Source organism: Macaca fascicularis, chromosome 19, assembly GCF_037993035.2.
Source record: "Macaca fascicularis isolate 582-1 chromosome 19, T2T-MFA8v1.1".
Classification (NCBI taxonomy): domain Eukaryota; kingdom Metazoa; phylum Chordata; class Mammalia; order Primates; family Cercopithecidae; genus Macaca; species Macaca fascicularis.
The window spans coordinates 41,043,425-41,059,810 of NC_088393.1; the positions used below are offsets into that span (position 1 = coordinate 41,043,425).

Genomic DNA, 16,386 nt, shown 5'->3' on the forward strand with positions numbered 1-16,386 from the left:
AGGTGCCCACCACCATGCCTGGCAAATTTTTGTATTTTTAGTAGAGACAGCGTTTCACCATGTTGGCCAGGTTCCTGACGTCAGATGATCTGCCTGCCTCAGTCAACCAAAGTGCTGGAATTACAGGCGTGAGCCACCGCACCTGGCCTGTTTTCTAATGTTTGATGTGCTAAGCCTGCATTAAAAGCTGCAACTCCACATGGACCCTCCAGGGTGGTCCTCCGTGTGGTCCACCAAGGGAGAGAGTAAGCCTTTGCTCTGGTCTGAGCCAGAGGTCACTGTGACTGAGTTTGATCATCTCAGCGCCTAGGGGAAGAAGCCCCCCACCCAGAGGCCGAAGCTGGAGGAGAGAGGCCAATGCATGACCAGCTCGACGCAGCTGTCCAGCGTGTCTGGCCTGACTGCTGCCTCCCCTCAAGGTCCACACTCTGACCACAGAGTTGTCATCAGGGCCCGGGAGCAGCCAGCACCTGTGCCGGGGCAGCCCTGCCACCTGGAACCCCACGTACCTGTCCTGTGTCCTAGGGCAGCAGGTGGCCATGACCGTGACAGAGGCTGGTCTCCAGGCTGTGCCCTGGGGACCCAGCAGAGAATGTAAGAAGTTGGATTTTCCCATGAACACAGGTGAGAATGGAAGGCCCTTGAGTGAGGCTTTCTTCCGGGCGAATTCTGTGCCCAGGAGTCCAGGCTGCCAGCTCATTGCTGCGTGTGTTGAAAGTTCAGTTTTGCATCTAATTTGCATATGAACAGCCTGCCCCAGGTGGAGGATGCAGTTCACAATGAGGCAGTCAGAGGCCCACGGGGACAATGTGCCCCTCAGCCCTGGACCAGCGGAGACCTCACAAGGGCAGAGCCTGAGCCGGTGGGAGAGGAGCCAGAGAAGGTGCGGCCCGGTCCCAAAGCAGGCCCTGGCCTGGTGTACTGTGGATAGCAAAAGGAGGTTCCTGAGCCAGGCTTCATGGCCACCGAGCCAGGGCTGGGGGTGGATAGACTCCTCCAGTGGAATTGCCCCTGTCTGCATCTAGCTAGGGGGCTGGCACCTGCTGCCTAGATGCGTGGGCCTTCCCAGCTGGGAGGCTCCAGTCAGAACCCTAGGCCCAGCTTCTGGGAAGCCCCATACCCCTCATGTCCAAGGCCAGCTCTCAGTCCAGAAAGCACCAGCCTTTCCAGAGGCATTGATGGGCATTGTGCCAGAATGACACAGACGGACAAGACACAGGCCCTGCCCCAAAAACATCGAGAACTAACAACCCTTCACTACTGATCAGCAGGCAACCTAAACCAGCAGACGAGCTATTTCCTCACCTCCTTCAGGCTATCCTGCCCTGTCTTCAGAACATCCAGCTGGGCGTGGTGGCTCATGGCTGTAATCCCAGCACTTTGCGAGGCTGAAGCGGGAGAATCATTTGAGTCCAGGAGTTTAAGACTGCAGTGAGCCAGGATTATGCCACTGCACTCCAGCCTGGGTGACTGAGCAAGACCTTATCTCTTAAAACAAAAACAAACAAACAAACAAACAAAAAACACTCTTAAGGCCCCATGAGATCACATGAGTCCCTGTCTGTACTGGGTCAAATTGGGTGCCTGCCCCACCCTCAAAAAATGCTCAGTCCCGGCTCCCTGTGCTTGTAAACTGTGACCTTACAGGGTCTTTGCAGATGTAATCAAGTTGAGGCCACTAGAGTGGCCCTTTTTTTAAAAAAGAAAAATTATTTCCATAGGTTTTTAGGGAACAGGTGGTGTTTGGTTACATGAGTAAATTATTCAGTGGTGATTGGTGAGATTTTGATGTACCCATGACTGGAGCAGTGTACACTGCACACAATTTGTAGTTTTTTATCCTTCACCCCATTCCCACCCTTTCCCCGAGTTCCCAAAATCCACTGTATCATTCTTATGCCTTCGAATCACATCTGCGTTCACATAGCTCAGCTCCCACTTATGAATGAGAACATACGATGTTTGGTTTTCCATTCCATTATTTCACTTAGAATGATAGTCTCCGATCTCCTCCAGGTTGCTGTGAATGCCATTAATTCATTCTTTTTTATGGCTGAGTACTATTCCATCATATATATATATATACACACACACCCCTATATGTGTGTGTATATAATAGATATATCTCATGTATCAGAGTTTCTTTATCCACTCGTTGATTGGTGGGCATTTGGGTTGGTTGAGTGGGCCCTATTTTATTTTATTTTATTTTATTTTATTTTATTTTATTTTATTTTTTTTTGAGACGGAGTCTCGATCTGTCGTCCAGGCTGGAGTGCAGTGGCGCGATCTCGGCTCACTGCAAGCTCCGCCTCCCGGGCCGACGCCATTCTCCTGCCTCAGCCTCCCGAGTAGCTGGGACCACAGGCGCCCGCCTCCGCGCCCGGCTAATTTTTTGTATTTTTAGTAGAGACGGGGTTTCACCGTTTTAGCCAGGATGGTCTCGATCTCCTGACCTTGTGATCCACCCGCCTCAGCCTCCCAAAGTGCTGGGATTACAGACGTGAGCCACTGCGCCCGGCCGAGTGGGCCCTATTTTAATATGATTGATGTTCATATAAGAAGAGGAGAAGAGACACGTGTGTGCAACAGCCTTGTGAAGACAGAGCAGCGACTGATCTTCTGTTGTTGCAAGCCAAGGAACACCTGGGCTGTTGCAAGCTGGAAGAGTCGAGGAAGCATCATCCCTGCCCAAGAGGCAGTGGAAGGAGTGTGGCCCTGCCGGCACCTTCATTTTGGACATCCACCCTTCGGAACTATCAGAGAACACATTTTTGTCATTTTAAGCCCCTCTGTTTGGTTAATTATATACGTCATCTTGCCTAGGCCATGGTTCCCCAGGGTTTAGACAAACGCCAGTCTTTGTGTGTGTGTGTGTGTGTGTGTGAGAGAGTGTGTGTGTGTGTGTGTGTGAGAGAGAGAGAGAGAGAGAGAGACACGGAGTCTCACTCAACCTCAGCCTCTCAGGTTTAAGTGATTCTCCTGCCCCAGTCTTTCATGTAGCTGGGAATACAGGCATGCACCACCATGCCCAGCTAATTTTTGTGTTTTTAGTAGAGATGGGGTTTCACCATGTTGGCCAGGATAGCCTCGAGCTCATGCGGTTTCACGATCCACCCGCCTTAGCCTCCAAAGTGCTGGGATTACAGGTGTAAGCCACCATGCCCGGCCGGGAAAGCATTTTTTTGATGTGATTTGCTGTAAAATGTCTAGTCTTTGAGTAGAGGAAATGACCTTCCACAATGTGGGTGGGCTTCATCCAATTAGTTGTAAGCCTGAAGAGAAAAGAGTGAAGTTGCCCAAGTAGGAGGGAGTCTCAGACGGCCTTCCCATGCAAGCCGCAGCACCAGGTCTTCCCCAGGTCTCCAGCCTACTGGCAGATATTACATTGCCAGCCCCCAGAATCACATGAGCCAGTTTCTTATAATCAACCTCCCCCATCTCTCTCCTGTCTCTCTCTCCTCTTCTTTCTCCTCTCCTTTCCTCCTTGTGTCCTCTCCCTATCTCGCTTCCCTCTCTCCTCCCCTCCTCCCCCTCTACCTGTCCCTTCCCTGTCCCTTTCTCTCCCTCTCTTTCTCTGCTCCGTATATATCACCTGTGGACTCTCTCTCTCTCTCTGAGAACCCTAACTAGCACCCCTCCCCGCATTCAGAACCCTCCATACTTCCCATGGAGCGGAGCTTGGCATTTCCCTCGGGCTTCTCTCCCCCGACCCACCTACCTTCTGTCTTGCCAGCACCCTGCACTCAGGGCAGGCCATCTGCAGCTCAGCACTGCACTGTGAGATCAGGTGCATGCCCGGTCGTGGGGCTGCCCCAGAGCTCGGAGGCCTTTCTCTTGCGCATCTTGGGTGTGGGAGCAGCAGGGCAGAGGCCGACAGCCTGGGCTATCCAGGACAACAGTGTTCATCCCACCAGATGCCACTGTAAGGAGTCCAGGTGGGGCCCAAGCTCAGAATCAGGGTCCTGCAGGTTCTGGGAACCAAGATGCAACCAGGAATTTACCTTCAGAGAACCCCGCCTCCGATTGGGCCAGCCTGAGCCAAGAGAAGCAGTCGAAAGCCCTGGAGGCTCCCTGGCCAGTTGGGCAATGGAAGCGGACGTGGAGTGGACAGCGCCAATGGGTGTGGGACAGCCTGCCACAAAGCCACCAGAAGCCCCCGGCATGTGGAAATGCGGCCACACAAATGGCTCCATCAGGAAATCCTAAAAGACCAAGAAGCACAACTCAAACTCAACCACAGACAGGACTTGGGACTGGCATGGCCGCTCCTGCCCTCCTTCCCCAGTTCTCTCCAATGCCTGTCCCTCTGCAGATTTGACTCCTTAAGGACAGATGCAGTGATGGGAGTGGCAAGACCCTCCCGTCATCGCCCATCAGGGCCCGGGGCTGGGCCATGAGCAGCCAATGCAGCCGTCACTCTCCCAAGAGTGAGCCACATGGGGCTGGGGCAGGCCAAGGGTTCCTTTGAGGCACTTGGGTCCTGTCCTCACCTGTCAGTGCTGTCTATAGGGCCTGACCAAAAGGCTGCTCTTCAGTTACCACCCTCCATGGGTCCTGGGCAGTGGGGATTGGGGCTTTTGTGTGGCACCCTGTGGGTCTTCCTCCTGTGAGCCTAGAGAGAAATGGGCAAGAGACCCTCCTCCTTGGACATGCTGGTGGTATAGCCCCCTCCCCAGCTGTGCCCCAGGCCCAGGCCTGATGACTAAGAGACTGGCCTCACACACTCATCAGCCTCTGCCTCTCCTCAATCAGGAGGCTTTTCAGCTAAACGCTGAGAACTTCAGCCAATGAAGAGTTCACACCGTGGAACATATTTGGCAGTGCCCATAACTCACGCCTTGTTTATTCTCACCGATGCTTTTATCATAGCACATGTGTTGCAGCCACTCCACGCATGTCATCTGTCCAGAAAGAGAAAGTGCTTGTTTATTTCTTACTGTGCAGGGGTATGGAGCTCCCTTACAGACTGTGAGCGTTATATTGAGAGGAGAGAAGAGGTCACTCAAGACACCCAAAGTGGGGTGTACGTGGTTGGTCTTGGATTCTGGGCAGGGGTGGAGGTGGGGAGGCAGGGAAGGTGCATGGCAGCATTGGTGGCGTTGGATGGAAGAGGAGTTGGGTTTGGCTGGAGTTGCTCTGCAAGGCCACTGATGTTATCTAGATTGTACGTTTTATTTGGGGGCTTGAGAGGGGCTGGAGGTGGTTATACTGAGGCCAAACTCCTTCCCACCCATAAGTCCCCCCAAGGCACTGGTACCACTGACCCCTGGTGGCAAACCTTCCTCATCTTCGTGAGCCCTTAGCTGCCCTTCCCTGAGCCCTCATGGAGCTGTCCAGGGTCCTGACATGCAGCCCACTTAGGGATGTGCAGACCCCTAGCCCAGGATACCTAAGATTTCTCCTGGACTTCACTTGTCCAGAGCGGGCAGTGGTCTTTGCTTCAGCCTTTATCTGAGTGGTGCATGGAAGAGCAGCTTTCTCCCTAGTGGGGACACTAGGCTCATGGCAAAGGGGAGGTCCCTTTAGAATTCCTTCATTATGTTTCTGTCTTTATTCAAAAGTGAACTTGTGGCCAGGTTTGGTGGCTCGCACCTATAATTCCAGCCCTTTGGGAGGCCGAGGCAGGAGGATTACTTGAGGCCTGGGGTTTGAGACCAGCCTGGGCAACATAGCAAGACCCCATCTCTATTTCTAAAATAATGTAAATTATTATTTTTTCTTTTTCTTTATTTTATTTATTTATTTGAGACAAAATCTCGCTCTGTTGCTTAGACTGGAATGCAGGGTGTGATCTCAGCTCACTGCAATCTCTGCCTCCTGGGTTCAAGTAATTCTCATGTCTCAGCCTACTGAATAGCTGGGATCACAGGCATGCACCACCACACCCAGCTAATTTTTTTGCATTTTTGGTAGAGATAGGGTTTCACTACATTGGCCAGGCTGGTCTCGAACTCCTGGAGTCAAGTGATCAGCCCATCTCAGCCTCCCAAAGTGCTGGGATGACAGGCATGAGCCACCGTGCCTGGCAGTAAATTTTTAAAATTGTTAAAGTGAGCTTGTGGGGATAGGGCTAATCTTTGCCTGATAAGCTGCCATAAGTTTAAGGGTTGGGAATAACTTATGGCAAACTCACGCTCTGCTTAAGATGTTACTGATCTCTCTTATTGTCCACAAGGCAATTTTTCCTTTCAAAGGAGGAAGTTGCAGGCAGGTTGGCTTTATGGACACGTGTAAACAGGAAATCAGGAGACTCGCCCAGCCCCAGGCTTTGTCTAGCAGCAACTTTTCCTGTAGTTCATGCCAAGGGCTCTAGCTCAGCCTGCATTGGAGTGGGACAGCCCCAGAAGCTTAGGCTCAGAGTCCAGAGGTCCAGGAGACAGTGTCCCCTTGTCCAGTCCTCACAGGTAAAATGGAACAGGACCACAGCCCACTGCCCTCCGAGGGTGTGGGGACAGTGCCAGTGGGAGGTCATGGCCTTAAGGGCTGCAATCTCAACAAGTGCATGGCCTTCCATCTTCCGCCCGACTGGCAGGATCCCTTTTGGAAGTGGCTTCTCAGCCCCACTCTTGGCCAAATCTAGCATGACTCATTTGCTCCAGAAAAGGAATATATAAGCACCGTCACACCTTGACGAGGTGACAGGAGTGACAAGCAGAGTGGTTTCCTACATCTGAGACTCTGAGGAGGAGAGGTGGTTTAGCAGAGCCAGCTGCCATCACCAGAAGAAAATAATTAAGGAAATCTGGCAGAGTAGAGTAAAACCGAGTGGCGTGGCAGGTCCCTTCTGGTGAAGGGAGCTGTCATCATCGGCTGCGGGAGAGGAAGGAGCTCTGGAGGCTCATGCTGGGACAGCTGCAGTAAAGATTCGGGACAGGGAAGAGGAGGGGGTGGCTGTCAAGGAGGGAAATAGACTCTGGGGATGGCAGGGGGTGGCAATGAGCAGCTTGATTCTAAAGACTCCTCTCGCAGGCCAGGCACCTGCTGCTTACACCCCATACCCTGAGTGGTGCAACCAGGTCTACTTGGAGCTTCCCCTCAGCCTCCGAGGAAGAGTCTAGAAGGCCTGTTTCAAAGATCCCCCACATGCACGCATGTGCACATAAGCTTGGGAGTGCCCAGGAAGACAGGGACGCTCTGCCCTTTGCCCAGGGGAGAGAATACCCTTGTTCCCAGCCCACAGGGACAAGCAGAAGAAAGATGAAGTGTGCCCCAGTTCTGCCTGTGTTTCTGCCTCTCCTGGGACTTGAGGAAGGTTCTGGCAAGCTCAGGGAATTCAGGCTGTCCATCCCAGGGCTGACGTTGCATCCCCTTCTTGGCTTGCTAATGACTGAAGGAGATGTGCGGGCACAGCCTCAACCTTAGACTGTCTGGGGCCTGGCACTGGCTGAGTCTGTAAAACTGGACCCCATGGAGAAATCCACAGACTGTCTGGCTCAGGGAAGACCTGGATGTCCCTTCTCCAGCTGGGCTTCTGTTACTGGACCTCTGCCCAGGACATAGAGACAGCCGGGAAAGTGGTGGGACACTGGAACCCCCCACCCACAAGCAGCAGCCAGGATTTGCTGAGGTGTGGTCAGGCACGGTGCCCCGGCATGCCAGCCAGAAGATCCAGCTCTCTGCTTAAGGGATAGCTGGCTCTGATGGTGACCATGGCTTTTGGCAGAGCCTCAGGACAAAAACGTCCACCCACATGGCACTGGAACAGAAAGATCCCCTGATTCCTTGGTGGCCAGGTAGGGACTGGGGAAGGAGGCTCCAGCTTCTAAATAGATTCCCCCCAAAGGGAATCCCCTTGTCCTCCCAGGACTTTCCCCCAAAGCAGACCAAACAGGGTATGACTCAGAATCTTCTACTCTGGTCAAAGGTTCACCTCACCAGAGCTTGTTTCTTGGGTGAGCCCAGCCCAGGCATGGGCCTCCTTGGTGGGCAGAGGGGGCTTTCCAGAGCATGGCCAGTGAGGCACTGATCTCTCTCTGTCTTCCTGATGTCATCAGTAAGTTAACGCTGGACAATTACCCTCCACCTGGGCACTGCTTAGGGCTTTGAGGGAGACCAAGATATGCTCAGCTCACCCCAGAACTCCAGAGCCAGCCGAGAAGGCCAAGATCTCAAAGGAAATACCCAGGTTAGGGAACTTCCTGGAGCAAGAGGAGAAGAAGCTCGTTCCATTCCTAGGCCTGGTGTGTGCAAAGGTGTGGGTGTGAACCTGTCATATTCCAAGCGTGGAGAGTCCATAGTGGCCAGAACTGGGGCATGGCTGGTGGGGTGTGGAGAGAGGGTGGGTGGAGCTTTCTGAAGGGTCCTTTCCCTGTGACTTAATGACATGGTGGGGTGCAGGAGGAGGTGGCCTGCGAGAGTCCTGGCTGCTCCACAGGGCAGGTGTGTGGGTACACCTGGGCAGGGTGCCTTTCCAGACCTTGTAGGTCACATCAGGAGGCAGGCGTGATGCAAAGAAGAGAGCCTCGGCTGCGAGCCAGTGGGACCACGTGTTTGCCGCGTTCCTGTTTTCTGCATGGGTAGGGGATGGAGGGGCTCCAGCACTGAGCCATGCCCTCTCCCGATGCCCTAAGCTGCCTTTCCCTAGAGCTTACCCCAAAATCCCTCCAGCCTGGATGTCCACAGCCAGCAGCCCATAAGCAGTTCCCTGGGAGCCACGTGGCACATATGCTGCTAATACTGTCCTCTCCTCTGTTTGCTTTTTAGGAATAAAGTTCAACATCAGGCCAAGGCAGCCCCACCACGTAAGTTCTGAGAGTCAGATAAATCTCAGTGCACGCAGCCCCAGGGAAACTGGGGAGGGCTGGGAAGAAAATTAGGAGCTCAGGTTGAATCCATTCTTGGAAAGAAAAATGTGTCCAGCCTTTCCCGGGAGCCTTGGGAACAAAGCCCAGGGCTCTGGACCCATGAATTTCCCTTCCTTGTTAGAAGGCTTCTTTGCACGGTGCTAATAGAGGCAGTAAATCTGAGCCCGCCTGCAGGCCACCTACTCCCGCCACCCTCGCTCAGCCCAGGTTCCTGGGAGGATCGCGCCATCTTGTGGCCGAAATGACACTTGCACCTCAGCGGGAGGGAAGCCTTCGGGTGCTGGGCCAGGGCTCAGACGGGAGGGGTCTCACCCATAGGGTCAGCCTACGTCCCTCACCTGAGAGGGACAGGAACCCCAGCCGTGGTGAGAGTCTGACCTGTGTGGCCCTCAGTGCCCAGCTGTCCTTTCCACTCAGATAACCACTTCTCTTCTTGCCCCAGGATGTCCCACCAGGCGGCTCCCAGGATGGTGACTTGAAGGCACCCACAGAGAGGATCACTCGGGACTTGTCCAGTGGGGCCCCGCGGGGCCGCAACCTGCCAGCGCCTGACCAGCCTCAATCCCCGCTGCAGAGGGGGACCCGTTTGCGGCTCCGCCAGCGCCGTCGCCGTCTACTCATCAAGAAAATGCCAGCTGCGGCGACCATCCCGGCCAACAGCTCGGACGTGCCCTTCATCCGGCGGGGACCCGGGACGCTGGATGGCCGCTGGGTCAGCCTGCACCGGAGCCAGCAGGAGCGCAAGCGGGTAATGCAGGAGGCCTGCGCCAAGTACCGGGCGAGCAGTAGCCGCCGGGCCGTCACACCCCGCCATGTGTCCCGTATCTTCGTGGAGGACCGCCACCGCGTGCTCTACTGCGAGGTGCCCAAGGCTGGCTGCTCCAATTGGAAGCGGGTTCTCATGGTGCTGGCCGGCCTGGCCTCGTCCACCGCCGACATCCAGCACAACACCGTCCACTACGGCAGCGCCCTCAAGCGCCTGGACACCTTCGACCGCCAGGGTATCTTGCACCGTCTCAGCACCTACACCAAGATGCTCTTTGTCCGCGAGCCCTTCGAGAGGCTGGTGTCAGCCTTCCGCGACAAGTTCGAGCACCCCAACAGCTACTACCACCCGGTCTTCGGCAAGGCCATCCTGGCCCGGTACCGGGCCAATGCCTCTCGGGAGGCCCTGCGGACGGGCTCTGGGGTGCGCTTTCCCGAGTTCGTCCAGTACCTGCTGGACGTGCACCGGCCCGTGGGGATGGACATTCACTGGGACCATGTCAGCCGGCTCTGCAGCCCCTGCCTCATCGACTACGACTTCGTAGGCAAGTTCGAGAGCATGGAGGACGATGCCAACTTCTTTCTGAGCCTCATCCGCGCGCCGCGGAACCTGACCTTCCCGCGGTTCAAGGACCGGCACTCGCAGGAGGCGCGGACCACAGCCAGGATCGCCCACCAGTACTTCGCCCAGCTCTCAGCCCTGCAACGGCAGCGCACCTACGACTTCTACTACATGGATTACCTGATGTTCAACTACTCCAAGCCCTTTGCAGATCTGTACTGAGGGGCGCTGCAGCTGGCCGGGCCGCCCTGCCCTGGTCACTCACCTGTGCTCCCGGGCATCCTCCTGTCGGTGGCGCCTCATCCTGGGAGCAACAGGGCTCTGAGGACTTGAGGAGCCGTGGCTGTGGGAGGAAGCAGGCCCTGGGTGGGGGGGGGTTGGCAGAGGCACCTAGCCTTGGATGGGGACCCCAGCCCCTGGCCTGTACATGTTTCCTCACTCCTTGACTGAGGGAGAGGCTGAGGACTGGGATAGACACCTCGGGAGCTCAGCCAGCAGTTTCGATGAGCAGGGAAGTCTGAGGCCCAGAGGACAGGGGCCCCAGCGGTAAGGGATATCCTGCATTCCCTTAGCCATTGCCTTGGACCAAACCACATGGTTTGCAGCTTTTCTACAAGCCAGGGGGGAGGTTCCCTTGGATTAAGGTTCCAAATAAAGCACACGGTTTCCAGAGCAGCAGTGTGTACTCTGTGGTGGCGTGGGAGCACGTGGACCCTGGGCTGGATTTTCTGGGGCTCTTTCTGCCTTCCTGGGGCAGTCTGAGCCAGGTGCTGCAGGCCCCACTGCAGAGAAGTCCAGTTCAGGAGCAGCCTCGTGGGAGGAGAGCACAGAGGACCCAGAGGCTCTCAGCCAGGGCCTGCAGGCATCTGAGGCTAGGGCGCAGTCAACTGGGGTGCTTCCGTCTCAGTCCTGGCACATTCATCCTGAAAGGAGAAGATAGGCCTGTTCCTATGGAGGCCTCCTGGGGTGTCTTCTTATCAGTGCACCTTGCAGAGGCCTCTGGGGACTGCCAGAGCAGTGGCCAGCTCTCCGGGCAAGCTGCTAATCAGGGCTGAGGCTGGGGCCGGGGCGCACGGTGCATGCATCTCAGCGGGTGTGGTGCTCTCGGTAGGCAGCGAGGCTGTCCCTGGCTTTCTGCACCTCTGGGCCAAGCAGGACTCTGGCCTGAGGCTGTCATCTGCAGACACTCACCCTGATCCCTGGCCCCACTCACCTGACAAGACCGCCTCAGGGCTGTCAGGAGGCACCTGCCCTGGAGGAGGAGAAGAGAAGCCGCAGAGGAAACTTCTCCAAAAGCATACACATTCACACCAGACAGGGCTCCAGAAGTGTCAGCAGCCAAGATGGTTCTGGGAAGGTCTGGGAGGAGGTGTTTGTTGGAGTGTTGAGTGCGGGCATGAGTGCGGCTGCATTTGGGTATGGTTTGTGACGGGAAAGGCTGCCTGACTCTGGAGTCTCTGCCCTCTGTCATCCTGTCTGCAGGAACCTCTTCATGCCCTCCTGGGTCATTCTGTGGGTTGCTCTGTGGGACCTCCCAGGAGGCTGCCCTCCATCTGTCCCCACTTGCTAGGGGAGATGTTGCTGATTCTCCAGGTGGAGGTGCCACTGGATCCCTGGGTGGATCACCCCGATGGAGGCCCTACTGATTCCCAGGTGGAGAAACTGCTGGATCCCCAGGTGGAGGAGCTGCTGGCCCGCAGGTGGAGGGGCTACTGGATCCTCAGTTGGAGGCACTCCTGTATTCCCAACTGGAGATGCTTCTGGAATCTCCCCAGGCTCACACCAACCTGAGTTGCTCCATCTCCTTTTCTGCCTCCACCTTGGACCCTGGAACCTTGCAAAGGGGAACAAGGCACTGTGCCTTCCTCCTGCCCCTTTGGGGTAACATCCATCCAGGAGACCTGAGAAGCAGGGAGACCTCCCTCAGGTTCCAGCTGGAAGCGGCTTGGACTATCTGACAGAAGTGACCCGGAGGGGCAGGGAAGAGGCTGCGGTCAGGGCCTGGGGAACTCCTGGGACCCACGGAAGCTGAGACAGCAGATGCTGAGGGGCCCAGAAAGCCAGAGCAGCTGCCCTGCACCTTGACCAGGACCAGGGTCTGTGTGAGAGGAGGCGGGGAAGTGCCTGGCTGAGGAAGACCTAGAAAGAGGCGCCCTGGGCCCTGGCGCTCAAACGTGAGACCATATTCATGTGCAGGAAAGTGTCCCTGGTCGTGCGTGCATTTGGTGAAGCCAGAGGCAGTGCCCCCATGGCATCTGCTCAGCAGGGAACACCTGGACTCCACACTGAGACAGCATCTGGGAGCGGCTTGGAGACAGGGAGGATGGCCCTGCTCCTCCCCAGTGTGAGCGTGTGTGTGCATCTGCCTGTGTGTGTTGGGGGAAGAAATCTCTCAGAGACACGCCGGCTCAAGCTGGACAGACGTGCACACACACAACACAACCATCGGCGGGGGGCTTTTGTTGCAGGTGGCAATGACAGAAGACAGGTGCAGGCGTGACCATGATCACCATTTGACGGCCCTGAGAGTGACCTCCAACTGCAGGCCCAGGCTGGAGACCACCCCAGCTCCAACCCCCAACCCAGCCCCAAACCTCACAGGACTAAGGAAGAGTGGACTCAGCGCAGTGGTAGGGAAGTATGTGTGTGTGTGCATGTGCATGTGTCTCTGTGTGTGTGTGTCTGGCCTGTGCTGCGGGGTGGGTGGATGTGTGTGTGTCTATGTGTGTGTCTGGCCTGTACTCTATGCGTGTGTGTTTGTGTGTGTGTTTGGCCTGTACTGTGGGTGGGTGTGAGCATATGGATCCTATGGGTGGGTGTGTGTGTGTGGGTGTCTGGCCTGCGCTGTGGGATAAATGGGTATGAGCATGTGGATGTACGTGTCTGGCCTGTGCTGTGGGGTGGGTGGGTATGAGCGTGTGTGTGTGTGTCTGTGTCTGTGTCTGCATGTGTGTGTTTCTGTGTCTGCCCTGTGCTGTGGGGTGGGTGGATGTGAACATGTGTGTGTGTGTCTCTGGCCTGTGCTGTGGGGTGGGTGTGAGCATGTGTGTGTTTGTGTCTGTGTGTGTGTCTATGTGTATGTATGCCTGTCTGTGGGGTGGGGGGGTGTAAGTGTATGTCTGTATGCGTGTGTTTGGCCTGTACTATGTGGATGGGTGTGAGCAAACAGGTAATGTGGGTCTGTGTGTCTGCGTGGGTGTGTGTCTGTGTGGGTGCCTGGCCTGTGCTGTGGGGTAAATGGGTGTGAGTATGTGGGTGTGTGTTGGGGGAGGGAGGTGTCTGGCCTGTGCTGTGGGGTGGGTGGGTGTAAGCGTGTGTGTGTGTTTCTAGCCTGTGCTATAGGGTGGGTGTGAGCATGTGTGCCTGTGTGTGTGTTTCTGGAGTGAGGGGTGTGCATCGTGTGTGAGCCCACGTCCGTGCCAGGGGTGGGCTGTGTGCGGTCTGAGTCCTGCCTGTCTCCAGGACCATCTTGTGCACCCTCTCCCCATCTCTCCCTGCCCATCCACTGGCCATTTTGTGGATGTCACCTGGAAGGGGCTCTCTGATCAGATTCTCTAGAAAGGGCTGCCAGCAGCTCCCAGGGACGAAGGAAGCCCATCGAGTTGGGAGAACAGCCCAAGCCCCAGGGCTCTCCCCAGCTTGGTCCCCCTGTGGACCCCTCGGGGCGGCCCCAGGGAAGTCCCTTCCAGGCCTCTGCCCTTGAGTGGCTGAGACCTCCCGGATGGGACCCCCCACTCTCCAAGTGGTGATGAGAACAGACGTCCCAAAGCCTAGGGTCCCTCCTGTGGCCTGGGAACCCCAAAGGCCTTGAGTCTCCTGGGGAGGTGGGATTCAAGGTCCATGCAGACAGTCAGGTGGGAAACTCAGGCAGCTCTGGCCTCCCCCAGCTCCCCCTCCTCCCTGCTGTCTCCACGGGGTTTGGTGGCCTGTACAGGCCCTGTCCAAGGGGCCCAGGACAAAGTCAGGCAGGCAGTGGACAGAGTGTCCCCCATCACCTCCCGCCACTCTCAGGCAGGGTTTGCCAGTTTCATCCTCAGGGCCAAGCCCCTGGGAGGGGGACAGGAGCCTGTGGAATCCCATCATGGTTCTGAGGCCTGGAGACGGCCTCACCTTACTGCCCCCATCTCCTCTCGGCCCCTTCGTCTGCAGGGAGCACCCGTGGCCAACCCAGGGGACGTTCTGCTGGCGTCCCTCACTCCTCCACTCCCCCTACAAGGCCAGAGGACCCAGAGCTGGGCATAGGAGGCTGTGTTGAACCACGGGATCCAGAAATGGGCAAAGGTGGAAGTTGGAGGTGTGGTAGTCTGGGCTCAAGTAACACTGCCCCTACCTCCGGGGACCCCCAGCTGATGGGTACCACGACTCCTGGATGAGGAATAGGCAGGTGCCCTGGGAGCAGGGTGTGGGGAGAGGACTGGGTGTTAGTCCCGCTGCCTTGTGCAGGCTCGAGGAGGGGGCGTGGGAGCCCTGAGCTGGGTTCTTCCCACCACCCTGGCCTGGCTGCTCCTTGGCCCTTCTCACTGCCCAGGGCACGCTTTGCACAAGAGGCTCTGCTGGGAGATGGCAGCAGAGGGGGACCCGGGGTCTGGGCCGGGCCGGGGCTACTGGGGGACTATCCTCCTGCCTCTCCTTCATCCTGGGCCGGCCTCAGGAAGGGAGCGGCAGGGGAGCAGCTGGAGGTGCCAAGAGCTCTGGAAGCTAGGGAAGGAAGCAGGGGGCGGGGGCAGAGGGCAGAGAAAGCCACTTCCTGTCACGGACCTGGGCGACCCTGCCGCGCCACCTGGGTATGCCAGCCTGAGTCAAGTGGACAGAGAGTGCTGAGCGTGGAGAAGAGCAGGTGCGTGCGCGAGGTATTTAAAGAGGAAACCGAGGGACTGGGACCCCGAGTGTGTCGGGGGTGCGGGTGTCGGGGGTCTGCCGTGCTGGGTGCTGTGCTGTGGCTTCGTGTGCGTTGCCCAATGCCCCTCTCCCAGCGGCCCCGTCCACTCATGCCTCGCTCTGATGTATAGGTGAGAAGACTGAGGCACACAAAGGCTTGACCAGAGCTGTGCGGCGCAGGAGTTGGAGCTGGGATTGCGCCCAAACGGCCGGCAGGGCCCCCTCGCCTTTGTGCCCACAGGCGCAGAGCCGTCCTCCGCCGCCAGGTGGGGCTAAGTCCCCGCTCCCGAGCAGCGGCCCGGGGATCCCCGGCGGGGCCGCCAGGTGGCAGCAGCGCTCCGACCGCGGGGCTCCAGCTCCGGAGCGCCCCGCGTCCCCAGCCTCCCCACCGCGCAGTCGGCTCCTGTGTTCCCTCGCCCTCCCAACCATGGGGTCACGGGGCTCCCGCCCCTCCATTGTCTGCGGGCGGCCTCCAGAGGTTACTCTCAAACCCACCAGCTCCAGGGGACCCGCCTGTGCTAACACCAAACCCCCAAACACCCAAACACCCGCAGCGCCCCTAAAGCAGTGACATCCACAACCTCCCCGGGGGCTTGTCCTGCACGCTCCATCAGGGTGATGTCAGGCCTTCTCCAACCTCAACCACAACAGGAACGCACACGCGCAAACACAAATCATGCACACACAGGCACAGACGCACAGACACACACAACCACACACAGACACACAGACACCCATCCTCACAAACACACACCCAGATATGCAGACACACGCATGTACACAGACCCAGATGCACGCGGACACACAGACACACACGTAAACACACAGAAACATGCACGGCTCAGGACGGGGCCTCTTGCTGCATTGAAATAAACGGGAAGAATCAGAAGGTCCCTCACTGTCTCAGCCAAGTGCATGCACTTCCCACGCTGAGCCCTGTCCTCCACCTCCCCTCCTGCACTGACCAGAGGTCACCCCCGACACACACACACACACACACACACCGGATCCCAGTCCCTTTGCCTACTCCTTAAGCACCTCCCGCGTGCACCTGCGCCCTCTCTGCACACACAGCAGGCTTTCCTATCAGCAGAAAACAAACTGTCACCGCCCCATCTTAAAAAACGGGGAAGCCATAGCCAGATGGCTCCTGCACAGCGCCTGCCCATTTCACTCCTCTTCTTGCCGCAGAATCCACCCCTCAGCCCCCATGGCTTCACCTCCTTTTCACTCTGGATCCCACCCTGGCCTGCTTTCCAATCTTGCCACCCGCAGAGTCCGCTGACAAGGCACCTTCCACTGCCACATGCTGGCAGTTCCAGGGGATCTTCTGCCTACACACTCCCTGGACGACCTCCACATCACCCCTATGCT

The 16,386-nt window shown here is 57.1% G+C and overlaps 1 protein-coding gene across 3 annotated transcripts in view; it reads left to right on the forward strand.

Annotated features, from left to right (window-relative positions):
- The window catches only part of CHST8 (carbohydrate sulfotransferase 8), a 153,085-nt gene extending 142,276 nt beyond the window's left edge, over positions 1-10,809 (forward strand). For all 3 annotated transcript variants that reach the window (XM_065536418.2, XM_005588771.5, XM_074023083.1), the window contains 2 exons: positions 8,707-8,744; positions 9,250-10,809. In XM_065536418.2, the coding sequence (XP_065392490.1) occupies positions 8,707-8,744; positions 9,250-10,356 (1,145 nt within the window). In that variant the 3' untranslated portion in view covers positions 10,357-10,809. The remainder of the gene's footprint in view (positions 1-8,706; positions 8,745-9,249) is intronic.
- Positions 10,810-16,386: the final 5,577 nt, after the last annotated feature.